Source organism: Staurois parvus, unplaced genomic scaffold, assembly GCF_062004578.1.
Source record: "Staurois parvus isolate SC_StPar_1 unplaced genomic scaffold, SC_StPar_1.0 ptg000030l, whole genome shotgun sequence".
Taxonomy (NCBI): domain Eukaryota; kingdom Metazoa; phylum Chordata; class Amphibia; order Anura; family Ranidae; genus Staurois; species Staurois parvus.
This window is the reverse complement of record NW_028317826.1, coordinates 5,468,303-5,482,313: the sequence shown is the minus strand read 5'-3', so window position 1 is coordinate 5,482,313 and position 14,011 is coordinate 5,468,303. Positions and strand designations below refer to the sequence as shown.

Genomic DNA, 14,011 nt, shown 5'->3' with positions numbered 1-14,011 from the left:
TTAAACTTTAAAAGGGGGGCAGTAGAATTTTCTACCCTCAAATATCCACCCAATACTGAAATATCCCTGTAGGGGTATGATAGTTGTAACTGCTAATTGAAAGCAATAACCACCATATATCTGAAGAAGCCACCTGAATGAGTGGTAATATATTTCCAAGAATAGTCCAGTTTTGTTTTTAATTACACTTTATCAGCCTGGATCAATGAGCCTTGGGCTTGTGTCTATGGCATCAGTTTTATATTATGATGCTTCTGACACCATTCTGAATTAACTGACAGCTGCTTTGATCTGTAGTTGACATATTTCGGGCATGCACTTGACCTTCTTCAAGCAGGTTTGCATCTCATAGACTAGTATGGGAATGCAAAAGCAATGTGAAGTAAACCCAAAGCTTCTAACACCCTTAATCTGCTCTCTTTTTCTTTGGGGGGGGGGGGGGATTCGATACTTTATAGAGTTGTAACAGATTAAACTGGAGGAATGTGTATGGGAAAAATATCTGTTGTAGCTGGTAACACATTTTAGAAAGTCATCAATCAGCACATTAAATATGCCTAAAGTTAAATTGTTCTCTCTTATCTTGACCAAAATAGCAGTATTGATTGTTCGGAGATCACTGAACTCACGTTTAGGCAGACTGTTCTTAGTACGCAAACGTCCTAGAGAGCCAGGTAGGAAGATAAAATCATCCACATTGTTTAAATAGGAGTTCAAAAATTCAGTCCTCTCACAAGTTGCTTCTTCCATACCTGTGAACATAAACAGAAGTTAACATTACAGAAACTGTTTCTATAGTACAACAGAAAATAAGGCTAGGTTCACATCTGCATGGGTGATTGCACTGTGGGACTGCATCTGTTCCCGCAGCCACAACCACCTGCACAGAAAATCATGCTGGATGCTTGGGGGAGCCATTAATCCTAATGGCATCCCTACGCACTGAAAATCGCAGCAGCCGCTTCCTGCACGGAGAGCCGTACTGCACTTACAATTCCCATGCGGGCTGCGATTACAAAAATAGACAAAGTCATACAGCACATTTTGTTAGGATGCAGCCACATCTTAGAGTAGGAAAGCATGTCCTCAAGCTACATGGGTGATTGCTGCTGCGGAACTGCACCTGTTACCGTGGCTGCAACGCGCTGCACAGAAAAATGAGCTGCTGCCCAGGAGATGTTTGGGGGTACCAATAATCCTAGTGGCACCTCCACCACTGGATTCCTGCACTGCACTTGTGGTTTCCATGTGGGCAGAGTTTTTAAAAATGGTGCAGAGACATTTCCTGGCATTTTCAGGAGATCCACACAAATGTGAACTTAACCTAAAAGGAAATCTAAAAGACTACTACACACTGAGTTGTATATTTAACCAGAACAGCATTGAAAAAAGAAAAAAAAAAAAAAAGAAGGTTGTCATTATAAATGCCCTGCTTTCTGCTTAGCAGCAAAATAATTGTGCTATTCCAAGCCCCATATGTCGGTGCAAACAGATGGTCCAAGCTCTGTCAGACTTTTACAGAACATACTACATTCATAGGTTGGATTAAACCATACTTGATGTCCTTGCAGCAGCCATTTAGCAAGGATATCCTGTGCTTTGGATGGGAGTGAGTGGCGAGCTGTCATTATAATAAACCTTGGTTCGATTGGACAATCTTTGGTGGACATAAATATTTTACATGATTAGTTTGCACATGTTTTATTAGGACCTTTTGGAGAAAACAAATAAGCGGAGCTGGTTTAGAGTAAATAGATTGTTCTGATATTACCCTGGTGTCACTTGTATTGGGATGTAGAAATATAAGGTTTATACTATATTTAGCCTAGCTTCAAGATGTGCCTTCTCAGAAAAATAAACTCTGCCAAAGAATCTTCTCCCATCACACGTACATGTTCAGCTCATCCGAAAATTAAACAAAACAATTGTATTTGGCCTGTACAGTTTGTTCTAGTTGAAGAGGTCCGAAAAAGAAACCAATGGCTTCCAAAAAAACAAAGTTCATAGTTCAATAAACTGTCTGAATTAATCCAGCTTGAAATTTTGGATTAAAAGGGGAAAAAAAAAAAAAAGTCTTTTAATTAAACATCAAAATGTAATCAAAGCAAAGCTCTGACAGACGTGGAATTTCAAAGCTATTTATCGCCCCAGCTGGATAAACCTAGGCGCTGCTGGAAGCCAGCATCCTTAACCTTGGAACGTACAATTACTGAATTCATGTCACCTGAGCCAAGAAAACTCAACAATACCAAGGCTGAGATTGGCAAGTAAGGACATGTGCTGTGGACTTCAAACCATCTGATGGATTAAGCGCATATGATCTGATTAACAGGACATATTGTACCCAAAAAAAAAAAAAAATCATAACAAGTGTAAAAGTTTTAAAGCTGAACTCCAGGCAAATGAATGTCAGCTTGGCTCCTGTACAGCAAAGCTTAGAGAGAAGAAGAAGCAACACAAGTAGCCAATCAGTTGTGCTGCAGTGCAAGAAGCATGCTGATATGAGACGAGAGCAGAGTGGCATAGAAATGAACTCATCAGTGTGCTGTTGCTTCTTTCACTGCCTAGTCATATGGTGGGGTGGGAAGAAGACCTGTACATGAAAGTAAAACCGCAGCAGAGAAAGATCAGGTCCTCTCCCCAGCCATGCAGGGCTGTGCTTTGTGGCAAGGCTGTGCTTTGTGGCAAAGCTGTGTAAACCTCAGAACTGGATAAATTGGTAGAAGTATAAATATTCTGGCAGGAAAAGTTCTCACATACAAACGTTATCTGTGTATTTAATGATTTGTCTGGATTTTAGCTTTAAGGAATTTAACACTGTTAATCAAGAGTAAGGGCTGTCCTTACGTGCATCAGCCCTTGCTGCGTTTTGACAGCCCTCCTTAATGCGTGCTTGAAATCTAAAAAGACTGAACTACACTCCTGCATTGCTTGCAGTTACAGGACAGTTGTGGCTGGGTCTCAGACACTTAAATGGGTCACAACCAGTAGCAGTACTGCCTGCTGAATGCTTTTTGCTGGAGCTGCAAAGCATTGTGGCTGGGGCATGTGTACACCCATTAGGGGCCACATGTTCATCTTTAGTCAGAGGGCAAAATCTTTAGAAATTTTTAATGCAACTGGTGTCAGTAATTACACTCATTTTTACAGCAGCCCTGAGACTGAAAGAGGGAGGGGCAGTACATGGATCCAATCAGGTATTCTGCTGAAAAGGAACATGCTGACTGAAGGACAGAGCAGAGAGATATCAGTCTAGTTCTACTCCTTCCCCATCCAATCACAGGCTGGGGGTGGGGTGGGGATGTGACCCAGCTATGTTCCTTCGCTGCAAGAGAAAAAAATCAGGCTACCAGGCTGGCTGTGCTGATTACTAATTGTTCAGCAGCATAGATGTCTCCTATATATGTTTTTCAACTGTGTATTTAGTTTTCTACCTGGAGCTAAGCTTTAACGTGTTATTTTTAATCTGGTGGGATATTAAGGTAGAGACAGAGCAAGCAGACAGAATAAAATATCTAATGATTTTATAATAAAATGAAAGATTTACCGTGATCTCCCACGAAGATAATATTGACACATCGATGTAGCTTCATTTGTTTTAGACCATCCATTAACATTCCAACAATGATATCGATTTCCTTGAGTTGACTGGTCAACTGAAAAAGGAATGGACATGACTGAGACTGTTGAAATTGCTAGTTGCCCAGCTCTTATCCTGACCCTCTGCTTTCAGTTAAAAGAAAGTCATACAAAATGCAATTAATAAATCTGCACCAACCTCACTGCTAAATGGTCCATATTTGTGTCCTGTCTGATCAGGCTGTTCGGAATAAAGTGCATAGACATAAGGCCTAAAGGGGATGACAGATAAAAGCAATTGCGTTTGCAGAGACTTAGGTGGTTTTAGGGAAGGTACATTCCTAGGCAACAATTAGATCAAAATGTCTAAATCTATAGCAATGGTCAATGGAACCTGTTATTAACTTGAAGGACAATTCATCTTGTACATGAGTTTTGTTTTAGCATTCATAGAGGCAAGTATACCCAAGGAGAGACATAATCCTCTAGCATTGTTAGCTGGAACATATGATACCATTGAACTTCTTAGTGAGACCATTGGGTCTGGTTATATCATGGACAAGGGAAAGGGCTGATAAGAATCATTAGCTACCGTTAGAGTGACTAATAGGGTGGCTGGCAATATTTGACTACACAAAGGGGGAGATTTACTAAAATTGGAGCACTCAGAATCTGGTGCAGCTGTGCATAGTAACCAGATTCTAACTTCAGGTTGTTCAATTAAAGTGATTCTAAAGGCTCCAGGTTTTTTACCTTCATGTATTCTATGTATGAAGGTAAAAAATCTTCTGTATGTAGCAACCCCCCCTAACACTTACCTGAGCCCCATCCTAATCCAGCAATGTCCATGAGAACCTCAGTTCTCTGGGGACTCTCCCTCCTGATTGGCTGAGGCAGCAGTGGGAGCCATCGGCTCCTGCTTCTGTCAATCACAGCCAGTGAGCCGATCAGGAGAGGGAAAGGACGGGGCTGAGCTGCAGCTCTGCGTGTGAATGGACACACAGAGCCACAGCTCGGGAGTGCACCTGCTAGGGTATACCTATAGCAAGCTGCTTGCTGTGGAGGCACCCAACAAGAGGACCAGGAGCGCTGGCGGGAGACCTGAGAAGAGGAGAGGATCTGGGCTGCTCTGTGTAAACCGACTGCACACAGCAGGTAAGTATAACATATTTGCTATTTAAAAAAAAAAAACTAAGACTTTAGTATCACTTTAAGCTTTGGCAATAAAAAAATTGGAAGCCGATTAGTTTCTATGCAGAGTTGCACCAGATTTTGCACTCTCCAGCTTTAGTAAATAACCCCAGAATTGTCCTTGATCTATTAAATATCCAAATAAGCTGGAAGAGCTTCATCTTGAGATGTAATGCTTGAAATTTGGGATATTTCTTTCCTATTATAGCCAAACATAGGTTTAGTCCAAGCGTTATAAAAAAAAATGTGCATAAACAATTTTGATATTTGCCATAAGGATTATCCCTCTGAAGCCAATATTATGGAACCTGCAGATGTATGATTTCAGTTGTTTGCATTTCAAATACTTAACTTCAAAATGTGGATGTGATACGATTCACTTTTCTAACCCAATGGATGATATTTTTCAAATGTTTAACATCTTAATTTTACAAAATCTCATTTACATAGCAAAGCTATGAGAAATAGAGATTTTGTAAATTTAAGATGTTAAACATTTGAAAAATATCATCCATTGGGTTAGATATTCAGAAAAGTGAACACATTTTTAAGTTTGCAGAAAAAGATAAAACAGTTTAAATAAAAAAACAAAAAACAAAATTAGACCAAAACATATCTATACATTTTTCAGATACCTTTCATTGTCAGGCAAGTGCAGCCACTGAAGAACTGTTAATACTCTCCGCTGATAAGGTATAGTCCTGTAAAATATGTGACCAAATGTAATGTAACAAATGCAGAAAGAAATATACATACACAAATAAATACAAGGGTCTGGAAAGGCACATTGAACAATCTAATGACCCAGTGTGACTGATACATAGGCCATGGCCTTGGGCAGCAGCACAAAGCCACCCACAAATCGTGTGACTGTCAGGATCACATTCCCGTGCACAGTAAAGATCACGTTTTTCCCCCTGCCTGCCAAGACATTTTGTTGTTTCTGCAGTTTGTGCATTTGCATTGGTGAAATAGTATACTGTGTATTCATATTTACCCACTCTAGGGAATACATCTAGAACCAAGGTGGTCAGTTCCCTACTTGTCTAGTCATCAGTTCTACAGGAAATGTACCAGGACAGTGAGGGCAAACTGTCTCTACGGGCTATGGTTTGTGTGTCTATAACAGCCTTTCCTAACCTGGAGTTTCATAGAACCTTTGGGTTCCTCCATGAGGTCGCCAGGGGTTTCTTTAGCAATGGGCAATTCTTGCCTCTCAGATAAATAACCACTGACACCAATGATCAATTTGTCAGTTTGGATTATACCTAATAACTACAGTATATAATATATACTAATTATAGGTATGTCTTCCCTGAGCCTGGAAACTAATTTCAAGGGTTCTTCCATGTTAAAAGGTTGAGAAAGGTCAACCTATAATGTCTGGTATTTTTTAGCACGACAAGTCTAGCCAATTGACTTGGGCAGCAGGGGGTGGCATTTTGCCTGGGAGCACATCCCTGCACCCATCATTGGCTGGAAAACATGTAGCCCCATTGGCACACAAAAAAAACTGAAGGTATCTTCTGTAATCATTAACTGCGCAATGGCTACATGGGATTTGCCCAGCCTTGTATATACAATATATGGCCAAGAATCTGTGGACACTTAATCATCACACATACCTACTGTATGTATATGGTTATAAGTATGTTGGTACACCTCCAAATTATTGGAGATCATGTGTTTCCAGTGAACGGTAATGTTAATGCTACAGCACATAAAGACAATGTAGACAGTTGCAAATGTCCAACCTTGTGATAATAGTTTGAGAAAATTCTTATTCTGTTCCAGCATGAATGTACCCAAAGCCAACTCAAAAAAAGACATGGTTTGACCAATTTGATGTGGAGGAACTTGAGTGGCCAGCACAGAGCCCTGACCCTAATCCAAAGGAACACCTTTGGAAAGAATTGGAACTCTGATTTCAGGCCAAGACTTCTTGTCTAACAAGGAGTACCCGATTTCCCAAATGCTTTTAGGCTGAACAGACACAAATTCCCACAGACAGACTCCAAAATCTCAAAGAAATGGTTCCCAGAAGAGCAAAGGCTGTTAAAGCTGTAAGGGGGGGGGCATCTTCACATTAATCCCAATGGTGGGCTTTTATATCCAGTGACACCTTGGACTATTGAAATGATTTGGTATCAATTACAAGTAATAATCATAGTAAATGATTGTTATTGTCTGTTATGCACTTACACAGGCCAGAAGAATGTGGCTGCCTTCAACCCCTGTTTTTGAGCAGTAATCCAAAGCTGTAATGAAGAAAAGCATATGTGGATCTCAATTTTAGCTCAGATTCTTTACCACTAAATATAACAGTTTCAAATATGTATATCGGTAAAGTACAAAAGCGCCACAAATCTAAAAAATATGTAGGTATATATTGACTCTATTAAAGAATGAGAATGCTCAACATGAGAAATACTCTCTAACCAACATTAAAGTAATTAGGCATCAAAAACGTAAACCTCAAAATTACAGATTTCCATACTACTTGAAAAAAAACGTAACAAATATTTAAAAAAAAAAAAAAAAAAAACTAAAAAAAGGGCACTTATAAGAATTCCAAGCTAAATGTAGTCAGATTTAAGAACTCAACACGCAGTAATCTGTGCACTTAATTACTTACCGGTTGCCCACCCCACCATCTGTGATTAAATTTCTCTCGTGACCGAAGGCTGAAGTTAGCATCAAAGACAGGATCATACATAGAGTTCCCAACAATCCCATGAGATTCTGGATAAAGACCCTAAAATAAAAAGACACAAAAACATTGCACCAGGTTAATCATTAGCACTGTTTCACAATATATTATAGTGAATGTGCACATACAAAGTGAAGACTTTGCTGTGTTATAGGAAACATCATGAAATAGCAGTGCACGTTCTGTGTCTAGGCACTCTGTTCTGTAGCCTCATAGCTGCAGTATGACATCAATATAAGGCTTCTGATTGCTAGTCAAATCTAATTTGGAGTCATATTTGGTAATACCATTACTGTGCTACGCATTGTTATCCTTACTGGTGAGACAACTGTACCTGAGCATCTGCATTGCAAGATCTCCCGTTTTGGCTTCATTAATTTTATGCTTTCTCCACCTCTATTGCTAATTTGTAACTATTTTCCCACCAATCACCAGATCAACAGTCATCAGAAAATCAACCCTGACATGAAGAAGAAAACTGCTAACAAGGAGAGCTACCTCCACACGGAGGCGCACTGCAGAATAAGACATGGTAAAAGGAAAAAAAAAAAAAATAATAATAATAATCAGCTTCAGAAAACCTACAGACAATGCCTTTCTCCTCTGCCTGACTTTTATGGACACAGTCCCTAGAGTTCAGGTCCTTTTTATGCCATGAGTAACATGGCACAAGATGTTTGCATAAAATTACACAGCTATCAATATTGTATTATCCATCCATTCCATTTCCCCCCCATACACTTGTCAATAATGCATATATCACATGTAAATCCTTGCTACTGTAGCCACCATTTGCTACTGGAAAGTCAGCAGTTTGGACACCCTTATTAGTAGGAACATCCAGCGTGATTGTAAAGTGTATCCAAACATTTAATACTGTATATTGCAGTTTACCACTTCTTAGATGCGGTAGCTGCGTTCTTTTCCTTTTTAAGGCTTTTTCTTCAAATTCCCCTCGTGATCCTACCAGTTACACATTTTGCTTCCTAAGGTAACACTCAGATTCACTTCATTGTATCAATGCAGGGAACCATGGCTGTCTTCATAGGACAGGACTACATAGACCTCCTCTAGTCTTCTTCTCCTTAATGTAGACAAAAAGGGTTCTGTAGTCCTTAGAGACAACCATGTAGCTGATTAGCATCAGCACACACAAAGGGCTTGAGAAGTTGTCAATAATCAAGATTTCTGGCAGAATCAACATTTTTTTTTGCATGCATCAAACATATGTACCAAAACACTAATATGAAATGGTATTTGATCTAATATGTGAAGTGCCCCATTTTTTCTCTGCTCATTCATTCCTTATTAAAAAAGGTTTATAGTCTATACAATTACCGTTGCTAGTGTATACAAATTTGGGTATGTTTTTGTTGGATAAACAGGTCTCATATATGGGGCATGTGTTCCACAGGTTCCTATACAAAGAGGAAAATACAACACATGCTATATTACTACAATAAAACACAATAGCGATAGAATAAAAAAAAAAAAAACAATTATTTTCATTATAAACTAACAATTCTAATTAAAAATATTAGACTCCAGAATCTACATTTCCCCTACAACTTTGTGAAGTAGTTAAAATGTGTATAAGCATTTCCTATGTTGTTTACTGCTGCAAAGAAATTGGTCCTGTCCATTTAATGCAACTCCAACTGGCAATGCCAATATGATATGACCGCACGGTTTCAGCAATTACTTTTTTATTCAGCCATAGCAGCCCAAATACAGTATCTCACAGAAGTGAGTACACCCCTCACATTTTTGCACACAGCCATTAATGTCTAAACCGCTGGCAACAAAAGTGAGTACATCCCTAAGTGAAAATGTCCAAATTTGGCCCAAAGTGTCAATATTTTGTGTGGCCACCATTATTTTCCAGCACTGCCTTAACCTTCTTGGGCATGGAGTTCACCAGAGCTTTACAGGTTGCCACTGGAGTCCTCTTCCACTCCTCCATGACATCATCACAGAGCTGGTGCATGTTAGAGACTTTGTGCTCCTCCACCTTCCATTTGAGGATGCCCCACAAATGCTCAATAGGGTTTAGGTCTGGAGACATGCTTGGCCAGATCCTCACCTTTACCCTCAGCTTCTTTAGCAAGGCAGTGGTTGTCTTGGCGATGTGTCTGGGATCGTTATGTTGGAATACTGCCCTGGGGCCCAGTCTCCAAAGAGAGTGGATCATGCTCTGCTTCAGCATGTCACAGTACATGTTGGCATTCATGGTTCCCTCAATGAACTGTAGCTCCCCAGTGCAGGCAGTACTCATGCAGCCCCAGACCATGACACTCCCACCACCATTCTTGACTGTAGGCAAGACACACTTGTCTTTCTGCTCCTCATCTGGTTGCCGCCACACACGCTTGACATTTGAACCAAATAAGTTTATCTTGTCTCATCAGACCACAGGACAAGGTTCCAGTAATCCTTAGTCTGCTTGTCAGCAAACTGTTTGCTGGCTTTCTTGTGCATCATTTTAGAAGAGGCTTCCTTCTGGGACGACAGCCATGCAGACCAATTTTGTGCAGTGTATGATCTTAGCACTGACAGGCTGACCCCCCCACCCCTTCAACCTCTGCAGCAATGCTGGCAGCACTCATACGTCTATTTCACAAAGACAACCTCTGGATATGATGCTGAACATGTGCACTTAACTTCTTTGGTCGACCATGGCGAGGCCTGTTCTGAGTGGAACCTGTCCTGATAAACCACTGTATGGTCTTGGCCACCGTGCCTCAGCTCAGTTTCAGGGTCTTGGCAATCTTCTTATAGCCTAGGCCACCTTTATGTAGAGCAGCAATTCTTTTTTTCAGTTCCTCAGAGTTCTTTGCCATGAGGTGCGATGTTGAACTTCCAGTGACCAGTATGAGAGAGTGAGAGCAATAACACCAAATTTAACACACCTTCTCCCCATTCACGTTTGAGGCCTTGTAACACTAACGAGTCACATGACACCGGAGAGGGAAAATGGCTAATTGGGCCCAATTTGGACATTTTCACTTAGCGGTGTACTCACTTTTGTTGCCAGCAGTTTAGACATTAATGGCTGTGTGTTGAGTTATATTGAGGGGACAACAAATTTACACTATTATACAAGCTGCACACTCACTACTTTACATTGTAGCAAAGTGTCATTTCTTCAGTGTTGCCATATGAAAAGATATAATAAAATGGTTACAAAAATGTGAGGGGTGGACTCACTTCTGCGAGATACTGTATATGTGTCTCAGTGCTCAAATAGTGGAAATTAGACATGTAGAATTTTTTTTAAAGAAAAGTGTCATTTTCTGAATGTCTGATTATCTAAGAGTTAAATAGAGACAATGCGACAAAACAATTCAACCAGAGTGAGCAAAAAAAACAAAACAAAAAAAAAAATCAAAAGATAAAGAATGGAAATTTTTTGTTGAATCTGCTGGGATCTAATTTCTTTTTAATCCACAAAATTTCCATTAAATTTGCTCCCAACCAAGAAAATTCTTACTAGTCTTATGCTCATGCACTTGTCAGAGTTAATCCAGGTGTAAAACGTTTGTTCTATAAAAATTGAGACACTGACATGGCTCGCAAATGTTCAAAATCTAGTCCATTAAGACACCATCCAAAAGGTCAGACAAGCGATTTTTATACTTCCTCATCCAAATGAAATTCTACAGGTTTAAGGCCAGCATAAGACTTCAGGAGGTGGTAATGGAGCGCTGAAAGTAGGTAATAAGTGATCTACGGTGTTTCAAATATGGCCACCTTAGAACAGAATATACACCAATGGACCACCAGCGTTGTGTGTTTTATTATATTATTTTAAATTGGGTTTTATGATTTACAAATGGAATGTTAAGGTGGTCACACCACCACTGCCTAATGTTAGCTTTGTTGCTACTAATTGAACAAATAGCATTTGGTAGATGTTGCACATTTAAGAAAGTCAAAGTAAAGCCTTTGTTGTCATTGATGCCTATTTTTGTACTTATGCAATTTTCTGTATAAGAAATGTATATCCCCATTGTCCCTTCTTTTCCCCCCTGTTGAAATTATTAAAATCTTTGAAGTATTTTATATAACTGGTAAAAAAAGAGAAACATGTTTTTGCTGCAGCAATCAAACATTCTTAAACCTCACCTATACATTGTTTAACCTTCCCTAGAAAAGCATGAGAAAAAAAAATAAGACTGGTTGCTACCAGCATTGCCTTGGCTTTCTATGTGCCCTTTATTCAAGGCTGAATAACCAGTATAAAAGTTAATCAATTTCTTGTGCACAAAACATGCAAAAGAACACAGAATTAGATCTAGTAAGCACAGCCAATGGTAAGAGAGATCTTTAGACAATAACCACACAAGTTTTTAAATTAAACCCATTTCCAGAACATAAACTCTAATTTGCGTCATGTACGTAAACCATTTCCAGAACTGAAGCTCTGAATCTGAGTCCTACAATTAAAACAATCTGTTAACACTGACTTGATTTGCACAGCTATTCTGTAAAAACAAAAAAACAAACAAAATAAAAACACAACAAAAAAAAAAAACCTGTTAAGGTCTCATTCAGACAGGCAGTAAAAAAATGGGAGGCCTCTTTCATCAGGGTTGATTTTACTTCTAGAGATCTATACCATTACCCATTGCAGTCCCTTCCTAAGGCTCCTCACAGCGCCTCCACCACCTGACACTACCAGTGGCCGCTTTGCTACGGTCTTGTAGATTTCTGTGATCTCTACAGTTATAGCTGTAGAGCTCTGTGGACAGAAACTGTCTGATTACTAGTTCAAAACTGAAGGTTCCAGCCATTTTGGGGAAGTCTGCATCTCACTGAGATACTTTTCTTTCCCCAGAGCAGAGCTTGCAAATCATACTAGTGAGGCAGTGCGGGTCATATTGATGGAGATGCATTGCTTAGAACTGGGCAAAATTGGGAATATGACTTTTCATAGGTGTACACATGGTCAGTAATCAGTGGTTAGTATGAGAAAAAAAAGGGGCAGGGAGGACTCTGAACAAAGGGAGAGGGTGTTAATTAACAGTCTCTCAATTTACAAAATAAATGAAAGAAGAAGGGTGCTCCCACCCTTGTAGGCCTTAAAAATGTTGGCCCTGAACACATTTTCCTACATGCCACATAACAGGAGATCCATCCCAGCTTTTCCTCAGAATTATGACAAGACTCTTTCATGACATTTAGCATTCCAGACACTGCTCAAACTAGTACATAATCTTCTCCCATATCATCTTCAGGTTTCACATGGCTGTACCTTATCCCTGTTTCAATCGTTCCCTCACATTTTTTTCTCACCAATTATAATTTTGGATTATTCTACGTCTAGCTAAAGCTATCCTAAGTGTAGAAGGGAACAAAATTAATAACAAGTAACATCTACATTGAAAGGACCTACTTAGTTTGTAGATATTGGGCATAACCTTTGCTCCTTCTTTCATATATGAAGCACGAAATCCATCAACTGAGAAAATGATCAAAGGTGGTCGAAGAAACCTAAGAAGATAATTGACAAAAGATAGATAAGAAAATGGATTCTTAATTGAAGACTCAACGCATATTGCTTTTTTTTTTTTTTTGAGTTGCTCAAATTTCTTCATTGATTGCAAATTGAATAATGTCCAAAATGCTCAAGTTAAGTGTAATTATGTGCAGTGGGGAGCTGGTTGTACTGAAGTCAATGCATTGTTAGACTTCAGTACAACCAGCCTGTCGGAATTGTTTACATGCAATCACTGCCTGCAGCAGTGACTACGGTGTTCTGATAGCAATGATTACGGTGTTCTAGCAGCTGGTAGAATAGTGCTGAGAGGCACTCCCCCCATCAGCACAGGTTGAGCACGTTTCTTTCCTTCCACCCGTGGTGGAAGGAAAGAAAATTGTATCATATACGGCCAGCCTTACATTAGAGTCTTTCACACCTAATTCCACCACTAAACTAGTAGCACTGCCAAGACAACAGGCCAACAGTATGGAGGTACACAGGACTGAGTAGGCCTTAAACATGGCCACCTTCCACTTTCATAGTAGTATGTTTTTGTCTACAGCTCTAAACACTTGACATGAGAACTTGAGGGATATTTTTGTGTGTCCTAGAGTAACCAACCAGATCTCAGCTTCTATTTCTTTAAGTGCAGTTAGAAAACAATCTAAGCTGGGCAACGCAAACAAAACGTCCATGCTAGCTATGATTTTGGTAGCAGATGCTACACCACCAACTACTAAATCTATCAACTACCAGTCAATCACAGTGACCCTGTGCAGAATCACCTTACCACTCACACACAAGTTACACAGTGCATCGAATAGAACACCCATGTCATAACACTTATTAGAAGTCTAGATAGTTATCTTCCTTGCACAATAAAGCTGTACAAACCTATATTCTGTACCCTGTTGGCGAGATTTCACATTACCTCCTGTTCTAAAGGCACAACCAAAAGTGAGTGAAAATGCCTTCAAAATGAAGGAAAATCCCCTCTTAGACTATTGTCACCGGGACAGTACCCACCTTACAAAACTGGATTTGTCCTT

At 39.6% G+C, this 14,011-nt stretch overlaps 1 protein-coding gene across 9 annotated transcripts in view; it reads right to left on the bottom strand.

Annotated features, from left to right (window-relative positions):
* The window catches only part of ENPP2 (ectonucleotide pyrophosphatase/phosphodiesterase 2), a 156,950-nt gene that overhangs the window by 60,356 nt on the left and 82,583 nt on the right, over positions 1 to 14,011 (bottom strand). For all 9 annotated transcript variants that reach the window (XM_089659054.1, XM_089659053.1, XM_089659057.1 and 6 more), the window contains 8 exons: positions 12,876 to 12,973; positions 8,819 to 8,898; positions 7,406 to 7,525; positions 6,973 to 7,028; positions 5,406 to 5,471; positions 3,779 to 3,851; positions 3,548 to 3,656; positions 630 to 752 (listed from right to left, as the gene is read on the bottom strand). In XM_089659054.1, coding sequence (XP_089515180.1) covers positions 630 to 752; positions 3,548 to 3,656; positions 3,779 to 3,851; positions 5,406 to 5,471; positions 6,973 to 7,028; positions 7,406 to 7,525; positions 8,819 to 8,898; positions 12,876 to 12,973 — 725 coding nt within the window. The remainder of the gene's footprint in view (positions 1 to 629; positions 753 to 3,547; positions 3,657 to 3,778; positions 3,852 to 5,405; positions 5,472 to 6,972; positions 7,029 to 7,405; positions 7,526 to 8,818; positions 8,899 to 12,875; positions 12,974 to 14,011) is intronic.